Source organism: Cynara cardunculus, assembly GCF_001531365.2.
Source record: "Cynara cardunculus var. scolymus isolate 2C chromosome LG 17, CcrdV1, whole genome shotgun sequence".
In the NCBI taxonomy this organism is placed as follows: domain Eukaryota; kingdom Viridiplantae; phylum Streptophyta; class Magnoliopsida; order Asterales; family Asteraceae; genus Cynara; species Cynara cardunculus.
The window spans coordinates 33,869,099-33,887,465 of NC_037544.1; the positions used below are offsets into that span (position 1 = coordinate 33,869,099).

The 18,367-nt window shown below is 35.0% G+C and overlaps 2 protein-coding genes across 2 annotated transcripts; both read right to left on the bottom strand.

Moving 5' to 3' along the window:
* Positions 1-9,524: 9,524 nt before the first annotated feature.
* Positions 9,525-12,251, bottom strand: LOC112500009 (probable xyloglucan endotransglucosylase/hydrolase protein 25). Its single transcript, XM_025103267.1, has 4 exons — positions 12,061-12,251; positions 11,399-11,612; positions 10,156-10,349; positions 9,525-9,915 (listed from the first exon to the last, which is right to left on the bottom strand). The coding sequence occupies exons 1-4, from the start codon at positions 12,249-12,251 to the stop codon at positions 9,525-9,527; spliced, it is 990 nt and encodes a 329-aa protein (XP_024959035.1).
* Positions 12,252-13,710: 1,459 nt separating this feature from the next.
* On the bottom strand, positions 13,711-15,059 carry LOC112500278 (probable xyloglucan endotransglucosylase/hydrolase protein 23). Its single transcript, XM_025103714.1, has 3 exons — positions 14,613-15,059; positions 14,336-14,529; positions 13,711-14,242 (listed from the first exon to the last, which is right to left on the bottom strand). The coding sequence occupies exons 1-3, from the start codon at positions 14,886-14,888 to the stop codon at positions 13,840-13,842; spliced, it is 873 nt and encodes a 290-aa protein (XP_024959482.1). The 5' UTR covers positions 14,889-15,059; the 3' UTR covers positions 13,711-13,839.
* Between the last annotated feature and the right edge of the window lie 3,308 nt (positions 15,060-18,367).

Sequence of the window (18,367 nt, forward strand, 5' to 3'; positions counted from 1 at the left end):
TTATTGGGAGTTACAAAAAGGTTGAATTACCAAATTACCCTTATCATTAATTTATAATTTAGATTTGAACCTAAAGTGAAGAAAGAATGTGATTGGTCAAGATCGGCTTCCATAGTTTGTACCATATGGTTGGTTTCTATTTGAACCAACACACACACATATATATATATATATATATATATGGTGTTATATGAGAGAGTAAGAATGGATCTTTTCAACCTTTATGGGTTTTGTTTCGATTTCGATTGGAACGAAAGTTATGATGAAAAAGGTAAGAAAGGATTTTTACGTTTAAATCAATCCTAATTGAAGAAAAAACACTAAATCAGTATTAATAAGATATACTAAATCAATTCCTTGTTAAAACGTAATTCATAGGTTGTTTTGGAATTAAAAATGATCATGTGTCTAAATCTCTTCTTACAATTATCACATTGAGTCCTATTCACCCACAATCTTTTGTATGTGAAGTGTGTCTGTACATATGTATATATATATACCCACACATACAGGTGAAAGATTGTGTGAGAAGGGAAGTTATGGTGAGAAGTTTTAGAAGGGAATTGATCCAATGCATCTCAGTACACCTTATTAGTGTCGATGTTCAATTAGGATTGATCCAATGATGAAGAGCTCTTCTTGTGTTTTTCACCGTATAGCTTCTTTTCTCATCGGAACCCAACCCTGCAACATAGGTGGTGTTAATGTTCAAACGAAAACACTATTTTTTTTTACAAAAACATAAAAACATGTGATATTATATGCCCTCACATGTGATACACATATGATATTATAGATGATCACATTGACACTAGACAGGAGGAAACAAGGGATGTGCGCACAATTGACTCGCGACCTAGGTCATGGCCGAAGTCGTTTGCCTTTCTAATGTAGTATAATATATGTGGTTGCCTATGATATCACATGTAATATGAGTGTTTTTGCGTTTTCGTAAAACCGAAGAGCCATGAAAAGCCAGATAAAAAAATATATCAGAATGGATGTCAAGTTAAAGATAAATTGATTGTACTTAATTTTCTTGTAATTCATTTTGTTTTAATTTTGGTTATAAATAGAGGGTATTTTTCAGATTATCTCAATCTAACAGTTTGGATGGATAGATTCAAATGAAAGCTACAATTTTGCAAGAGCCAACGTGGTGGTTTATCTCAACTAGCAATAAAGCTTAGCCCTTTGGGGATTCTCCTTAAAGAGAACCTGTTCGAGTCCTAGAAGGTCACTGGGTATTCTCCTGACTGTTCTCCAGGTCCCAGGGATTAGTCAAGGTGTACAAAAGTTGATTCAGACACCTAAGCTTAATAGAAAAAACAATTGAAACAGACAATCTACATATGATAATGTATATGACGAAATAGTGTGCAGGAAAATTGGCCCGCGATATAGATGCGTAGAACATATTTGTATGTATTGGATTTACATTTATATATATATATATATATATATGTGTGTGTGTGTGTGTGTATGTATATGTATATATAGAGAGAGAGGGGCACATTCAAATGAAAACCATTCAATTCTTAAAAACCGTGTAAACTAATTTCGACCAATAGGAAAATTCTATTTTTTTCTAATTAAATTTAATCATTAAGGGTATTTTTGGTCATTTGCATTGTTTTCTATTAAATATGGAAGTTATTAATAATTCTTAATTAAGGTAACATAATAAATGAAATTTTATAAATGGTAGCATTTAAATATTTAATACAATTATAATATAAAAAATTTGATTTTGTTATATAGTGTGTCGATTGAATCATGTCAAGAATCAGGAAAATCGTAAGGTATTGGAGCAATGAATCCATGAAATCAGTATTAAAATAAAAAAATGTTCATGAAAACGGTTTCATACATGGTGAAATTATGAAATTGTTTCATAACACAGGGTCATGATTTTTTAAGATGCATGACTGTAAATTCTGATGAGATTTAAGCTAAAGAAATGACAAATGAACCAGTTTCATGTTCAAGTGAACAAGTTTCGATCAGGAGTACAATTGAATAAGACTCTCGGACCGGTAAGAGAACCTATGATTTAATGGGACTTTGGGTTTGAAATTTTAGAATTATACTTCTTAGGAGTATATTAGAGGATTTGAGAAAAATTTCATGTCAAATAGATACGTAAAATTGATTTTTTTTGGAGATCTTCTGTTGATCCTCTCTCTTAGTGATTTAATGATAATCCTTTTTTTTTCCTTCACGTCGTATTTGTGTTTCTGTATTTTCAGTTCCAGCGATCATCACTGAGTATGTTCAGTGATCGCTGAAGAACTTGCATTGTAAATCTATCAGAGACAGCAATACTTCAAGAAACAACACTCACACCAAAGATCCTTCAGCGAATGTCGAAGACTGAAACTGAAGATTAGAGACTGACGAGTAGGTGATCTGAAGCGGTATTCAGTGATTACAAGTCTGTCTACATATGTGTGAAGACTACTCTAGCTTCAGCGAATGATAATGAGACCTCCAGGTCATTCCAGCATTCAGCAATCAAAGGAAGCTTGCTTAGCACGATTGTTGTTGTTTTGTCCTTATGCACACAAAGGACAAACCCATACCCTTACAAAAGTTAGTACGGTACGGAGCCGATTAGTCGACTCTTTGTCCACCAACTTTAGGCAAGGATGTTTGCTCAGAAATAGTGCTTTTGTACTATTCACTGTAGCAAATGACAAATCTTCCTCTTAAGGCTTGACACGCACTCTAAACCTACCATATTGCATTAAATGATCATTTAATGCACCCGGGTATAAATAGAAGTGTTTCTTCTCCATGCAGAGAGCGCGCATCTCTCTCTAACCTTATTCTTACTTCAAGCATCTTCTAGCTTAAGTAAAGGATTCTCCTTTTATCAATCTCTTTTCTTGTATTTGCTAAAGCTCTGTGTGTAACCAAAGATTGTTTAGATAGGTTTTCATTACCTTATTTTTCCGCAAACAGTCTTGTAAAATATGTATTGATCTTCTCTATCAATATATATTTTAAATTTGAAAATACTGTGTTTGTATTCACCCCCCCTTCTACAAACTGTTTCTATTCTTGTAGACCCTTACGGGACCGACATCTTCTCTGGAATATTTTTGTTGGATGTTATATATTATCTCTTTATGAACGTGTAGGCGAAAACCTCATAGAAAACGGAGGTCCAAGCGAAAAGTTATGAATATTTTAAGTGTTGATAGTCAAAATTGGTACCTAGCCGGGTCAAATCGACCCAACTCGGGTTTTAGCATAATAAATTGGATTTTTGGCCCATTTTTCATGTCATTTGAGTCCAGAACTTACACACACTCTAGAGGTGCGATTTTCACACACTAGGCTTGATTCAACTCAAATCAAAGAGGAATTACAAGATCTTTGAAGGATTTGATCATCAAGTAAGGTATAATCCATTTTTTGCACTTGTTCTTGGTTGATATTCTTGTTATATGGATTGCATGTTGAAATAGAGTTAGGGTTTCATATGGGTTTGATCYTAATTGTATAAAATGAGTGCATTTTAGTGTTTGTGGCATGAAATGGTCATTAGATTCAATAGATTATCAAGATTTATGTAAGTTCATCATATGAACTTTAACTTTATCAAGTCAATGATTTGGGAGATAATATAAATGATAAAATAATGGTTGGATTTTGGTTGTTTATGTCAAATATGTTATATTAAGTTGAGATTCAGAAGTTCGAATAATTTGGGATCGAAATGGTTTGATAAGAATGTATGAAAATGAGGATTTCGACTTAAGAATGCATTGAAAGTGTGCAGACTTTGAAAAACTGTATGAAATCATAGAAAAATCCAAATGAGGTGAGGCAAATTTCCTTAGTTAGATAATTGAGTCTAGTTTATTTCTTATTTTATAATTAAGGCATGAATTCGAGTTTAAAATGGGCAAAACAGTTCTGCATGCAGCAGCTGTACATAGAAATTTAAGTAAAGTGTTCAAATAGGATATGTGTGTAWCATGAGTTTCTTATATTGGTTGCTTATGAGATTTTGTACATTCACTCCAGGGGGTAATTAGGGCATATTTTGATGCTTTGGAAGCAATCTAAGTGTGGTAGCTTGGACTTGCTTTGTGAGCTCATTTCAGCGTTTTTTAGTATTATACGGTTGCTTGGTGAGTTATATAGTTAATTGTTACATATTGATTTGAATATGTATATATATTTTCATATGAATGTTTTTGGTCTTGAATTGAGTCACACGATCTTGACCTTTCTTTGATTCCGTCTCTTGAGTCTATTCCATATTACTATATCGGTACATCGGTTTGCTTTCCGGATCCGGACTTGTTGTTTTATTCCTTGAATTGTACGCCATAGTACGGGTACTACTTCGTGTGGCATGCCGGAAGTTTATGGTGAAGTCAAGATCCCGGGTTGGACAGGTGAGACTTTCTGCGGTTATGAATACTCATTGCTCAAAAAGGAGGAAGAGCAATGAGTAGGGAACCTTGGCACATACCCGATAGAGGAAGGTGGGCAGTGCGAGGTTTCTCGTAATGTACGATTCTGACTCGGACTTTGGCATGAGCCCGGAAGGTGAAGGACGAGGTGATGCACTGTCTTCGTTATGTTTACCGATTCAATCTCTTGGTTCTTGATATTTATTGGTATTCTAACGATTTTTGAATATATTTGGTTGTTGATCTTGTTTCCTTGTTGTATTGAGCATCATTGGTATGGTGATTTGAATATGGAATTCTATAATCTTAGCATCCGGTACGTAATTGTTCACTCGGTTTYTTGTAAGTCTYRGTTTGCATTTAGATGATGTCTTGAACTCTTTTATTGATAAGAGTTTATTATGTATGTTTATAAACATGTGCGATATTGATATGTAATACTTAACTATTTAACTCACTAAGCATTGGCTTACCATTTAAGTGGCAACCTCTCTCAGGAAAGAAGACAGATAAAAAGAAAGAACTCGTTGTTTGACTTGAAGATTTATCGGGGAACTTGAAGATTACGAACTTGCTTTTGGTAAATAGTAGCTTATTACCGTATCTCATAGTTGTAGTAAATGTAGCTTATACATAGTCTTGTTCCGGTTATAAATATGTCACGTATTCTTTTGCTACTTAATTCGGGATGTAAGTAAAAATCCGTTATATCCGGTTTGGAATCATGTTTTGGGTGGTTTTATCACTAAAATAGAACGGATATTTCGAAGTTTTTCAAGAAAATTAATATCCCATATTTTAAGGTTAATCAATGATAAGCCACTTCATCGCCTCTGGTCCAGTTCATCGCCTCTGGTCCAGTTCATCGCCTCTGGTCTTCCTCCAGACTTAGTCGTTTCAGCAGCATCTTCAGATTTTCCATCCTTGGCCCGATTGCTTTGATAAAACTTTTAGAATAATTAGGATCAATTTTGGTCCTAACAATCAATAAATTATATTTTATTGAAGATTTTATAAAAATTGGTAATTTGGGGTTTCTTGAGTGAGATGTTACAAGCAACGAGGAGTTTAGTTCGTAAAAACCAATTCAGCGAATGAGGCCACTTGTGAGGCTCCTTAGGTCGCATGAGCATAAGAAGTCCGGATGTGTGTGTTCGGGTATAGTCGCCCAAAGGCATGGATGCACGAGGGAAGGTTGTGTGTGTGTGTGTGTTCGGTTTTATTTGCTCTATGTGGAGCTTTAGAGTTATATGCGATTATGGAATATTTATTTGAATATTTACATTATTTTGAGTGTATTATTCATTCAGTTAGTTTAGAATATAATGCAATAGGTTCATAGGCATAGGAGTCAATTCAATAGTTTGGTATAAGATAGTTGTCCTTGTTTTCTTGTTAGGAACTCGGATGTAATGGGTGACTTGAGCTATGGGTGGTTGAACTTGATGATCATATGATCCGTAGAGGGGGACTTGAGCTACAGACCGTGGGTGGTTGAACTCGATAACCGTGAAATCCGTAGTGGCTGTCATTTCTAGTAAACGAGCATGACTAAGATCAGTGATGGACCCAAACTACAAACCGTGGGTGGTTGAACTTGGTGACTGTATGATCCATACTTGAGGCTCATTAACGTCGATTTGTAGCTTACTTTAATGGATATGGGTCTCTCCTATGACCAAAAGATGTTATTTTGGATAGTGTATTATCCATTTTTTTGATGTTGTTGGATATGAAGTGTATCCATGATTTATTGTTTTAGCATCTTCGAATGTTTTGGGTGTTTTGGGTGTTTTGGATAATAGAGTTTTATACACGTTTTTAGTATTTTGAATGTTTAATCTCATTCACGTTTTGGGTGAGTATGGGACTTTGGTTTTATGATAAATGAGTGTTTTGACACGAAATTAAATATATTTCATTTGGAAATCGTGATTTAAATAACATCTTTTCAGTTTTACCATTTTTATATTTAAGGAAAAAAAAAAAACTATTTGAACTCACTAGGCGTTAAGTCTAACATTTTTCTTTGTCGAAATATATATCAGATCCTTCGGGAATGGTACTAGTGACACTGTGATGAATTGAGAGCTAGTCAGAGACACGAAAATGATCTAGTTAATTGAAGACGTCTTCCATATTTGAAGGTAGCGATTGTTATCGAGTTTTAGTGACACCCGATCTTGACCTAGTCCTTATGTAAGAGCATGGTTTATCTATGTTGATGTTAAATCTAGGTTTCCTATTCGAGGTAACTCAATTATTGATTTATGGAAATAGATTCATCCTTTGTTTGATGTATTATTGGAAATTTTTATTTAGTCGTTCTTTCCAGATTTTAGGCGTTACAAGATTAAAAGGAGTAAAAATCAAAGATTAAAATTACAGAAAGATTTTAGTTGATTAGATGATTAATTAAAATTCGTCAATAATTCATCGATGATTTCAGAAGGATCTTTCACTACTTCATCTCTTTGGCATATAATGGATGGTTACTTTCTACAATCTTCTCCCGGTGATAAAGCCACATTATTGAACAAGCTAGTTCCTAGGAAAGTGAACGTCTTCATTTGGAGGGCTCTTATTAACAAATACCGGTTCTTCAGGAGCTTAATAAAAAAGAAATCGATCTTGATTAAGTACTGTGCCCATTTTGTAGAGATCATGTTTAATCGTTGGATCATTGTTCACTCGGTTGTAAGGTCTCCTCATCACTTTGGAATTGTACTTTTAAATGGTGGAATGTCAACTACATTATACCCTCTTCTGTCTCTGAGTTTTTGACTTTCAATGGTGGCAGGCAAATCGCGGGGTCGCTGAAGCATGTGTGGCAAGTGGTTCTTTGGATTGTTGCTTATTCTCTTTGAAAACTCAGAAATGCTTATATTTGAAAACTCAATAATGCAAATCGCGGGGTCGCTGAAGCATGCTTTTCAGAAGAATCTTACTAGACTTTTCAAAAGAATCTTACCAGTGTGTTGTCTAATCTATCTTCATTTGGAGTGAACTGAAAATTTTGTGTATAAATAGGGGGTGATTCGGTAAGCTAAATCACACACATTTTCAGAAGAATATTACCAAACTTTTCATAAAAATGTCTTCAACAATCGAAGTTCATCCTACAAAGATAACGAAGACATACATCTATGTCATTGTTATCTTAATATAACTCAAAATCTAATAATAGGTAAAAACCAAACAAAAGATAAGTTTTGGTCAAGAGTAGAAACTCAATATTATGCAACCGAACCGTTCGCAACCAATCATCAACCAAGAAGATCATTGGAAACAAGAATGTCTTGCATTCTAAAAGCTGTCAAAAAATTGCGATGGTGTATCAATCAAGTTCAAATGAGGAATCCAAGTGGTGCTTCTGAACAAGATATCGTAAGTATTTATTGTTTTAGTTAATCATTGTTTTATTAATTTAAATATAACGTGTATTTTTCATAGATGAACGAAGCAAAAGAGATGTTAAAACTAGACGTATCCTATAAGAAGGGTTTTAAGTTTGATCATGTCTCGGACATCCTGAAAGACTCGGAGAGTTTATCAAATGTCACTGCATCGACTCAATATCAACGACAAAGTTCTTATCAGTCACCTTCTTCCGGCCCTGGTTCATCGTCTGGGACAGATGCCGGTTAACCCCCGTTGACTATTCACGACGCAGAAGTTAGTGCTTGAACTCAAAGACCAATTGGTGTGAAAAAGGCAAAATAAAGGCCCCAATCTGATCATAAGCTAGAGACTTTAGTCAATGCTGGTAAAAAAATGAGCAAATGTATAGCCAAAAACAATGAAGTTATGATGAGAAGGAATGAGATTCAAGCTCAGAAAAATGCGATAGAGTTAAGGTTGGCGGATGACAAAATTATGTTCACTGATCTAAATTTTATCACTGAACATGTGTGTTATGTGTTCATAAAAAATGAAAAAATGAGAAAATTCGAATAACGAGAGAGAGAACAGAACCCCAGGTTCATAGGTTTGGACAAGGATCAGAATACATAGGATCTCAATATCGAGCATCTCAACATCAAGAATTTGGAGAAGGAGTTCAAAACCAAGCCAAAGGATCTCAGAACGTAGTAGAAAACTTTAGTAACTATATGGCTAACGGAAACCAGTTGACCCTTTAATTTATGTATTTAGTTTTTAAAATTTTCATTAATAAACTACGTTTACGTTTATCCGGTATCATATTTGTGTTATTAATAATTTATTTTATATATATATCTATATATATACATATAAATTTACATAATAAATATTAAAACCAAAATGTAAATATTTGTATTAATTATTTATAATTTATCAAAAAAAAATTGGATTAAAGGGATAGTGGTGGGGACCACCTTTTTGGTGTACCAAAACCTACACGGCAAATTTGCCGCTCAAATTAACCCTCCAACAAATGTTTAGTGATTTTGCCGTTCGATTGGTTCAAAGAAAACGGCATATATAGAGTTTTGTCGTTCGATTGGAGATGCTCTCAGTAATGAATTATGGGATGTTTGGTTGATTTTCCCATTAAGCATGTATGTATAAAGTCGTCAATGTAGATTAATATATTTGTATAGGTTGTGAAGGTTTTTGTTTAAAAAGGTGTTTCATAGATAAATGTGCACGTTTTTAATTGGAAGAGACAGGTTTTAAAAAACTTGGCTTTCGGCTCTTTTAGGCCTAGAAACTTACTAAACAAATCACTTTGTATATCATTAAACAGTTACCAAACAGTCCAATAAGCTTTGAGTTCATAACCTCATTAAATGAACCTAAAAAAGTTGATTAAACCACATGGATAGTGTCTGATTGGTTTGAGTTTGGCTCCAAAGGTCAAAAGTACCAGGAGGTCTCATGTACAAATCCAAGAAGAAAGAAAAATCCTCTTATGGCCATGGAGGTTCAAATGCAGTGACTCCGGGCTATCTGCAAAACAGGTGGTCGTCCTGAGATTAGTCGGCTCGCATAGCAGGTTGGATATCTAGGTTAATAAAAAAAATATTAAAAAACATAATAATTCCCGTTTGGTATTCAATTATAAATTAATACAAAACATTGATATGATGATATCTAATATACACCCAAAATCTATATGAACTTGCATTCCGGTGCTGGACCCGCCGGAAACCTCCACCGGTCCGTACAGTAGTTATACACCCTGTGGTACTTTTGTGCCCATTTCAATTTCCTCACTGCCGCCGTGTTAAACTTTTCTCGAAACCAACCCCTCTTGGTCGAGTTCGATGGGCACGAAGATCCTCTCGATGACGACCAAATACAAGCATCGGCACTGAAGCTTCTGTAAGATGCAGTGAACGGAGCACGACTCCAATCCGTTTTCACGAGCCCACCTCTCGTTGCCCATTCGTCGGCATTCCATATACTTGAGTGTATTCTCATCGGTTGCGAGTTCGGGAACGGAACCCCGATTGCCTCGTCGTTTCTAAACTCTCGAATGGGAATCTCATCAACGTAAAACCTAAAAACCGATACGTAAGAAAGTATCTTTTACCAAACAAACACTTGTTGTTTCTTATCGGGTAAATGGTGTTGAGCCGGTAAGAATAATGTTGTCTACCTACACCCTTTGACCCACTATGTAGCTAAGAGAGATGTTGTCTCTGTATGGATCAATATAACCTAGCTTAGTTACCCGGTTAATGTTACGCAATTCGAGTTAGTATAGGTTTGCAAGACTATGAGAGCCATTTGGACTTACAATATGCGGTGAGGGTTCCAAATGACGGTATACATGTGGAAATCAGCGGTGGGGTCGAACCAAAGGTGGAATTGTTGCTCGCGATCTCCCTTGCCTTGGCTATAGACATTGGTGTGTAGCGTATAAGGGCTACCACTTGTGTTCCCCAAGAATTCGAAATCAATCTCGTCATGAAAATCGCCTTCTGATGACAACTTCAACATACAAAACGATAGAAATGAGAAACAAGATGGCCTAAATAAATAGTACAAAACTAAAAAAGAATCTTTCTGTGCCGACTATAGGCCTAACAAGAAGGTATGACACCACCCTCTGGAACATTCATACCATATGTGTCTCATATGCGTATCTCAGGCAAGGACGGACCCAAGAATTTTTGGATAAAGTGGCACCATATAAAATGATTACACCTTTCACGAACCTAATTTTTTTTACCTTACCACGAAGGAACAATACGGTGGTACATGCCACCTAACCACCCCTCTAGATCCATCTATGATCTCAGGGTTAGGTGGGTGGTGCCTGGGTTCTAACCCCATACCCCTAATCATTCTACAAGGATGTCCACCCCTTGCCCGCTATGCTAAAACCAAGGGACAGTCTTTTGATGCCTTGATGAGTCAGCTGGTTTCATTTACAAGAAAGAGGAGCAAGTGCTGATTAGGTAAGACGCTTTGACTGGGTAAGTAAGCATCTTCAACTCTTACCGGGTCAGCATCTCAATTAGTACATGTGTTAGGGACTGTTTACTAAACACTTACCCGGTAAGTGCTTACTGGATAATTTTCCTAACCGGATGAACATGGCAAGCGTCAAAAAATTTACCTAATAAGAGCAATGATAAATATGAAGAGTCTTACTCGGCAAGTGAGGGTGACGACTCTTACCCAGGTAAGTGCTTACCAGGTAAATTGTTGCATATGTTACCATTTTGATGTACTATAATCTTACCCCGTAAAATAAATTACAATGTTGACTCCTAAAGATAAGCGTTTACCGGGTAAGCATTTTGGTAAACGGCCCCTTAGTCTTGAGGCGTTGATAAACAAAATTATTTCTTACCCGATAAGAGACTATAAGCACTTAGTAAGAAATGCAAGACCCTTAAAGGTTTTCGATGGACGTTGCTAAATGATCATTTGGTGCTGCTAATAATCTTTAGCGACACGATGAGAGCATCATTTGCGACAGCCTAAAGATCCTTCAAAAAGAAAAGGTTTGACTAGTTTTATGGGAACTTTACATAGTAAGCGGTCACAGTGCCAGCAGAGTTTCCTCCGACTAGCTTCAGTTGCATGTCGATTTTCCCAAACAGATATTCATTTTTCGATCGGAAGCCTGAGCCCGAGCGTTTGTCAAGGCTAAGCACGAGTAATTCCCCATCTTCAAGAATCTTGGCATGGTCATCTCCCCAAGCGATCTCGAACAACCGGTCAAAAGTACCATTTGTTATAATCCTTCCATCAAAATTCAAATGTCATTAACGTCAATGTACGTACGATACGTTATTCTAAGGTTTGTTTAGCACGCAATAAAAACTTGTCCATGTTTGGACAACAATTAGACCAGAACCTGACATAACTAAATGGGACAAGATAGGTAAATTACTAAACTAACCTTGTCAAATGAAAACTTTGAAACCTAATGTCGTCCAGTCCTACAAGGTCCGTATGCAATACGCACCTTATCGACTATAAGAACGTATTGGTGTTGTACATGGTGCATATAAGGATCGTACCTTGGTTCAACGTTGTAGGAAACGGGAGTAAGCAGATAAGATGTGGGTTGGTAGCGGCGTGGACCTCTTCTGCTGTGAGCAATATATACGTCAACCTGTTCAACAAAAATCATCAAAAGAGCAACGCAAACAAGGTGTTCGACGAAATGCGTGAATGAAAATCGTACCTTGTAGAGGAGGAAAACAGAAACTGAAAGAAAAGCAAGAAAGGGGATGCAGTTAGGGACGATGCGACGGAAGCGAGGAACGTTTGAGGTCCATGGCCTCGATGCTGATAGCAAACCCATTGATGGAAAGTGGTGGTTATTGTGGTGGTGTTGTCTCCTCCGTTCATATCTCTCTGCCTCATTCTTCCCATTTTCTTTCTTTGAGGTCTCACTCTTTTCTCTGTTATTTGTTAGGGTTCCACATTTCAAGTAGAATTACAAGCCACCATTTGGCAATACTCCATCAATCTTGGAACTATTTTCTTTTATGTATTTCGGTGTAGTTTATTAAACGTTTATCCGGTAAATACTCATCGAGCAATATTTCTCATTGGATGAACATGGCAACAGTTAAAAATCTTACCTGGTAAGAGCATTAATAAGAATGGAGAATCTTACCCGGTAAGTGAGGGTGATGACTTTTACTTGAGTAAGTGCTTACCAAGTAAATTGTTGCATATGATACATATTGATGTGCTACAATCTTATCCGATAAAATAAATTATCGTGTTAAGTCATACTGTAACACTTACTGGGTAAGCATTTAAGTAAACAACCTCTAAGTTTCAACACAATACAAGAAAACATAAAGATGTAAAAAAAGAGTATCTTTGTCATTTATTATTATTTCATTACAGCCTTCGTTCAATTCTTTTGACATATTTTATTTCATTTCTTTAATAATCCAATTTGAAGATGCTCAAAGATTAATCAAGGCAAAACCGAAAATTCGCGAAAAAATTAACTTTGATGGTTTAACCCAGCCCGTTTTGACATGTTCCAGATATATCAACCTGTTAGAACTGTCTGTTTTGCCATTTTTATAATACTTGTTTTCTATTGTTCTTGATGGTGATTAAGATCGGATGAAAGTGTTGCAATTAGTAAAAACTAGAAAGGTACTCGTACAATGTAGCGAGATGCATCTCGATTTTAATGTTTTGTTTTATTCTTTACCTTTACCGATATAATATGGTTTTATGTGGGTTTGATAAAGTGATAATTTTTTATTTTTTGAATAAAATATAAATTGGACGATTTCATAGAAATTTGAAAAAATAACTATATCGATATTAGTATCAAATTAACTATTTAAAAGTTCTCATTTTTTGTGTAATTTCTTTAATTCAATTTTTTATAATAATTTTAGTTTTAATAACGAAGTAATTTTTCTTTGGTTTAATAATATAACTTTTTATAAAGATAATAATCAAGTATTTTGTTAAAACTCAATGATTATCCTAAATATATTTTAGACTTTTTGTATTTAAAATGAGATGTTTATTTTCTATTTGATTATGTTTATCTGCAGTTAGTCACACGAATTTAAACTTAAAGTTTTAATAAGTTGTACTTACACATAATTTACTTGTAATCTTGAACTTTAAATAATACGCATCAATAAACAGTACTTTATACATAAAAAATGATTTTTAAAAGTTTTTGTCAAATACTTTATAATATAGTATTTTGCATGAAAAACTCAATTGATTTTTAAAATTAAAATCAAAATACGATAATTACAAACGTTGTAAGATTAGCGTAAAAAGTATATTATTAGACATTAAAATACAATATAAAACAATAAATATGTATAAAAATAATGATTATGAATAATGACCATGAATTAAATAATGTCCCATACATATAAAAGAATTCAACTGAGACTTGAGACACGACCCACCCGAGCCATCATGGTTCCACCCTGGTTGCCATCTTTAAATAACCGAACCCACATGGTTAACCCCTCTTGCATTCCGGTGGGTATCCCTGAGGAAACCTCTTAGAATCTGAGCAGTAGTTATACACCATGTAATTCTTTTGCACCCATTTCAACCTCTTTCGTTGGTGGTTGTCCGCTGCCTCCGACAACCATGCAGGTTTGTCGGAGGAAGGGACTGAACCACCACCGCAAGATGACGGTTTCCCTGGCGCCACCACACAAGCCTCGGCGTTAAAATTTCTATAGGAAGCGGTGAAAGGAGCTTTACTCCAATCCGTCTTCACAAGCCCACCTCTTGTTGCCCAATCATCGGCGTTCCATAAGCTCGAGTGTATCCTCATTGGTTGGTTCTTCGGAAACGGAACTCCTTTTGACTCTGCGTTCTTGAATTCTCGAATAGGTGTTCCGTCGACCGAAAATCTGGTGAAGTCATTAGCAAAATGGTTAATTTTTACATAAAAGACTTGAAAGCAGTATTCAAGAAGACGAGTTTAACGTGAAAACGATACGTACAAGATGAGTTGCGGATTCCAGAGGATGGAATAGGTGTGGAAATCGAGCGTCGGATCGAACCATAGGTAAAATTGTTGCTCTCGGTTTCCTTTGCCTTGGGTAAAAACATTCGTATGGAGAATGTACGGATCCCCACTCAAATTACCCAAGAACTCGAAATCAATCTCGTCCCAATTTGATCCCGTTGAACTCATCTGCAAACAATCATCACGTCAATAACCATAACAACCCCAACAAAAACAAAACGAAATATCAACAAAACCTAAAAAGTTCTTACGTAATATGCAGTAACAGTACCAGCCGAATTTCCGGCCACCAACTTGAGCTGCATATCGATTTTCCCAAACAGATACTCGTTTCTTGATTCGAATCCCGAACCAGATGATCTGTCAAGGGAGAGAGTCAAGAGGTTGCCGTTGTCGAGTATTTTCCCACGTCCATCCCCCCATGTGACATCAAAGTTATCATAGAAATTAGCGGACACCAAACAAGTAGACGCAACAGATATCAATATCAGTAGAAATTCGCGTTTCCCGAACGAAAACAAAGCCATATCGGGTTTTCAGTATAAGATTGTTGTATTCACTTGTGATGTTTTTCGATATTTATAAGGAACAAAAAATACGAAGAGGAATTGAAGGTGTGAAGGACTAACATTAATTTTATAAAAATAAATAAATAAATGGTCAAAGGGTGGGTTCACCGGTAAAGACTGAATGGTGGACCATTGAACCGGTAAAGGCCGTAGTGGATTGGATACGACCGGACCGGTGAAAGCCGGGTTAGTAAATCACAGGAGAGAACAACTGGCAGGGTTGCACTGTAAACAAGGTATTTGACCCGATTCAGGAGTGGGGATGGGGCCCGCGTAAGAAAAGTCAAAGGCGGTAGAGTGGTTTCTAGTTTCTAGAAGGCGGCGTAGATATCGCCTTCTCCTATCTCTTCTCCCAACCACCCAATTAAAAGAACTAAAACGTCATTTTAATATAGAAACCATTAATTTTAATTAATATATTTTTTAAATATCTATACTATCTTATAAATCAGATTTATCAAAAGTCTTAAAAATAATTTTTAATATACAAAGTCTTAAAAACAACTCATATAATACAAGTTATCAATGTACATTATTACATGTTCTTTTCATGTTTCCAATATATTTTTGACACATTTCACTTATGTTTTTACTCTCTCATACATCTGTGTCTTGTTCTCATCCCCCAATGTGTGATTCAAACTGATATCCATCATGAGTTATTAAAAGTGCTCTCATTTATCTTTCATTCAATTGCTCTTGAAAACTCTCGATCTCTTGATTCTTTGCTCTTGGTGTAAATCGAACACATTAATGGAGTCGTTTAAATATGTTGGATTTTAAATATATTGGATTTTAAACTGTTATACAATTTTCTTCATCGATAGACTGTAATTGAAACCATAACTCTTATTTATTCAAATTATATTAATATGTAAAGATCAAGTGTAACTTATATCATCGTTAAATCTTCTCTAATAAAACCAATGAAACTTCATAATCGTTAAAATTCACGGCTCCCGCCGCATTGCGCAGGTACACAACTAGTCATGTAATTATGGGTTTGGTTTTTTTTATACCAAACTTTGTTATGATAGTCAAAAATGATTTCTCATTTATGTTTTTTTTTAATATTGATTTTTGGGTCAATTTATGTGTATTGATTAATCTTTCAAGCAATCATGAATGATCTGGAGTCATTACAGGGAAACTTACATGGTCACAAGGGCTTTAATAGTGTCGGAGTTCGAACCCGGAGTAGATGAAGGTTTTCACTACATCCCCTCGAGACTTAACCAGCGCACGATAACCCAGATGGTTTTATCTGTTTAATTATTAAAACATAAATTAAAATGTTTAATCTAATGTGTTTTTAACCTAATTTGTTTGGTGTAGGGCTTTTATTTCTGTCTTTTTTATGTTTTAATTCCATCATTTTGTTACTTATTTTCTTGTGACTTACCCACCTTATGCTGGTATATATTCGTTTTTAACCACTTGCTTATAGACTTGCATAAGGGGAGAGTTTTCATGGAAACAACCGTTCTATTTTTTTCTCGAGATAGAGGTCCGTTGTGTATACATCTCACCCCTTCCAAACCAAACTTTCGAGTGAGATTACTAGATCGATTTGGTTTGATTTGATAACGATTAAAACATAAAAATATGAATTTTAAACAACGTTTAAATGTCCTTCAAAAGTAAGTAAATAAATCCTGGAAAGAATCGTCGGGTCTTCCTCCRATTTCTTATAAAAGATATTCATGTAAACCCAGAACAATAGCATGATGAACCAAAAAGTCTCCAGGACCTATTGTTAGTCCTGTTTACTATAAAAAAGTGAGTAAAAGCAGGCTCCGCTGAAGAGGCCTCGCCTGATCTGAGAAGTGCTAATTCGGTTCGGTACCTAGCTAGTCTTTCTTTTCGATAAGTAAGAAATCGTAACGACCCAATTGCAAGAGCGGAGCTCTACCAACTGAGCTATATCCCCCCGAGCCAAGTGGAGCAGGAACTTCGTGCGGCAGAAGATCCTGAATTTTTTTGGCTTTGAATCAGATTTTTAATAAAGAACCGATTGTTTCAGTTCGATACAGTCAGAATTATCAAATACGGGATTGTGTAGTTGTATAATATAAGTTATGGATGCATGTACTAGAAGTAAAAAATAACATCTATTTGTAAGTTATGAAAAGAAATAGGCTTTATTTCATCTTACCATTTATTTTTATGGATTTTTAAATTTAAAACTAAATTGAAAAAAGTCATTTTAAAAATTTCTAACATCATTTTTGTAACATTTTCGTTTTCAAACATCCAATTACATGATCTCCAAGTCAAATCAATACATATAATTTTAAGACGAAAGTTTAACAAAACATATAATACAAATAAAAGTAATAAGATATAAAATCATCATATATCAAACTTTTATATATATATATATATATATATATATATAAATGGTTGTTTACTTGCCGCTTAATTAGGCTTATTGGTCTATTTGTCTTATTCGCACAGCTCATTTGGCTTGTTTACTTACGACTTATTAGCATAGAACATGGCTTAATCGCACAGATAGAAATGGTGTTTTGTCCACATTCAGCCACAAATGACACCCCTACCCCTCTTATTTAAAGCACAACCTCCTTCCCACATGAGACACCTCATCGTCGGCCTTTTTATGATTTTTTTATTTTGATGTTCAAATAATTAATATTGGGGGGTAAATCGGTCATTTATGTTATTCAGACGGTTGGTTTTGATAAAAAATAAAATAAACATCAACAATCATTTATTCGGACAGACAAATTTATCCATATAGGACTTAATAATTCTTTTTGGTAAACAACCCTTAAGCCAATATCCCAACAAATAGTTCAGTTCATAACTCATAACCATAGATAGGAGTGGACTTGGTATAGTACCGAGTTTTTTCTTTAATACCATGTACCAACCAAATATAATTGATATGCAAAATCTTATACCATGTACCAATCAACTATATTTGGTACCAATTTAACTAGTATCAACCAACTATACTTGGTACCAATTTAACCGACATCAACATTTTATGGTTGGTACTGATTTTGTACCTTCATGTTAAATTTATGAAAATATGTCATTTTGTTCAAATTTTGAGTAGGGCTGGCAAAGGGTAAGGGTAAGTCCATTACCTGGTATGTTTTGCCCGTTGGATAATGGTATAAGTAATTTTAGAATTTTATCCATTTATTCACTTATTCATTACCCATTTACTCTGAATTTTAGTGAGTAGGGTATGCATAAACGTTTTTTCATTATCCATTTACCCGTTACCCGCTACGATATATATATATATATATATATATATATATATAGGTAGAGGTTCAAACGAGAACCCCTGTGATTTACGAAAACGCGAGAACAACTCAATAACCACAAACTTTTTTAATTAATAAATTAACTTTTATTATATATATAAATAATTTAATAAGGGCAGTAATGTAATTAAGTAATTT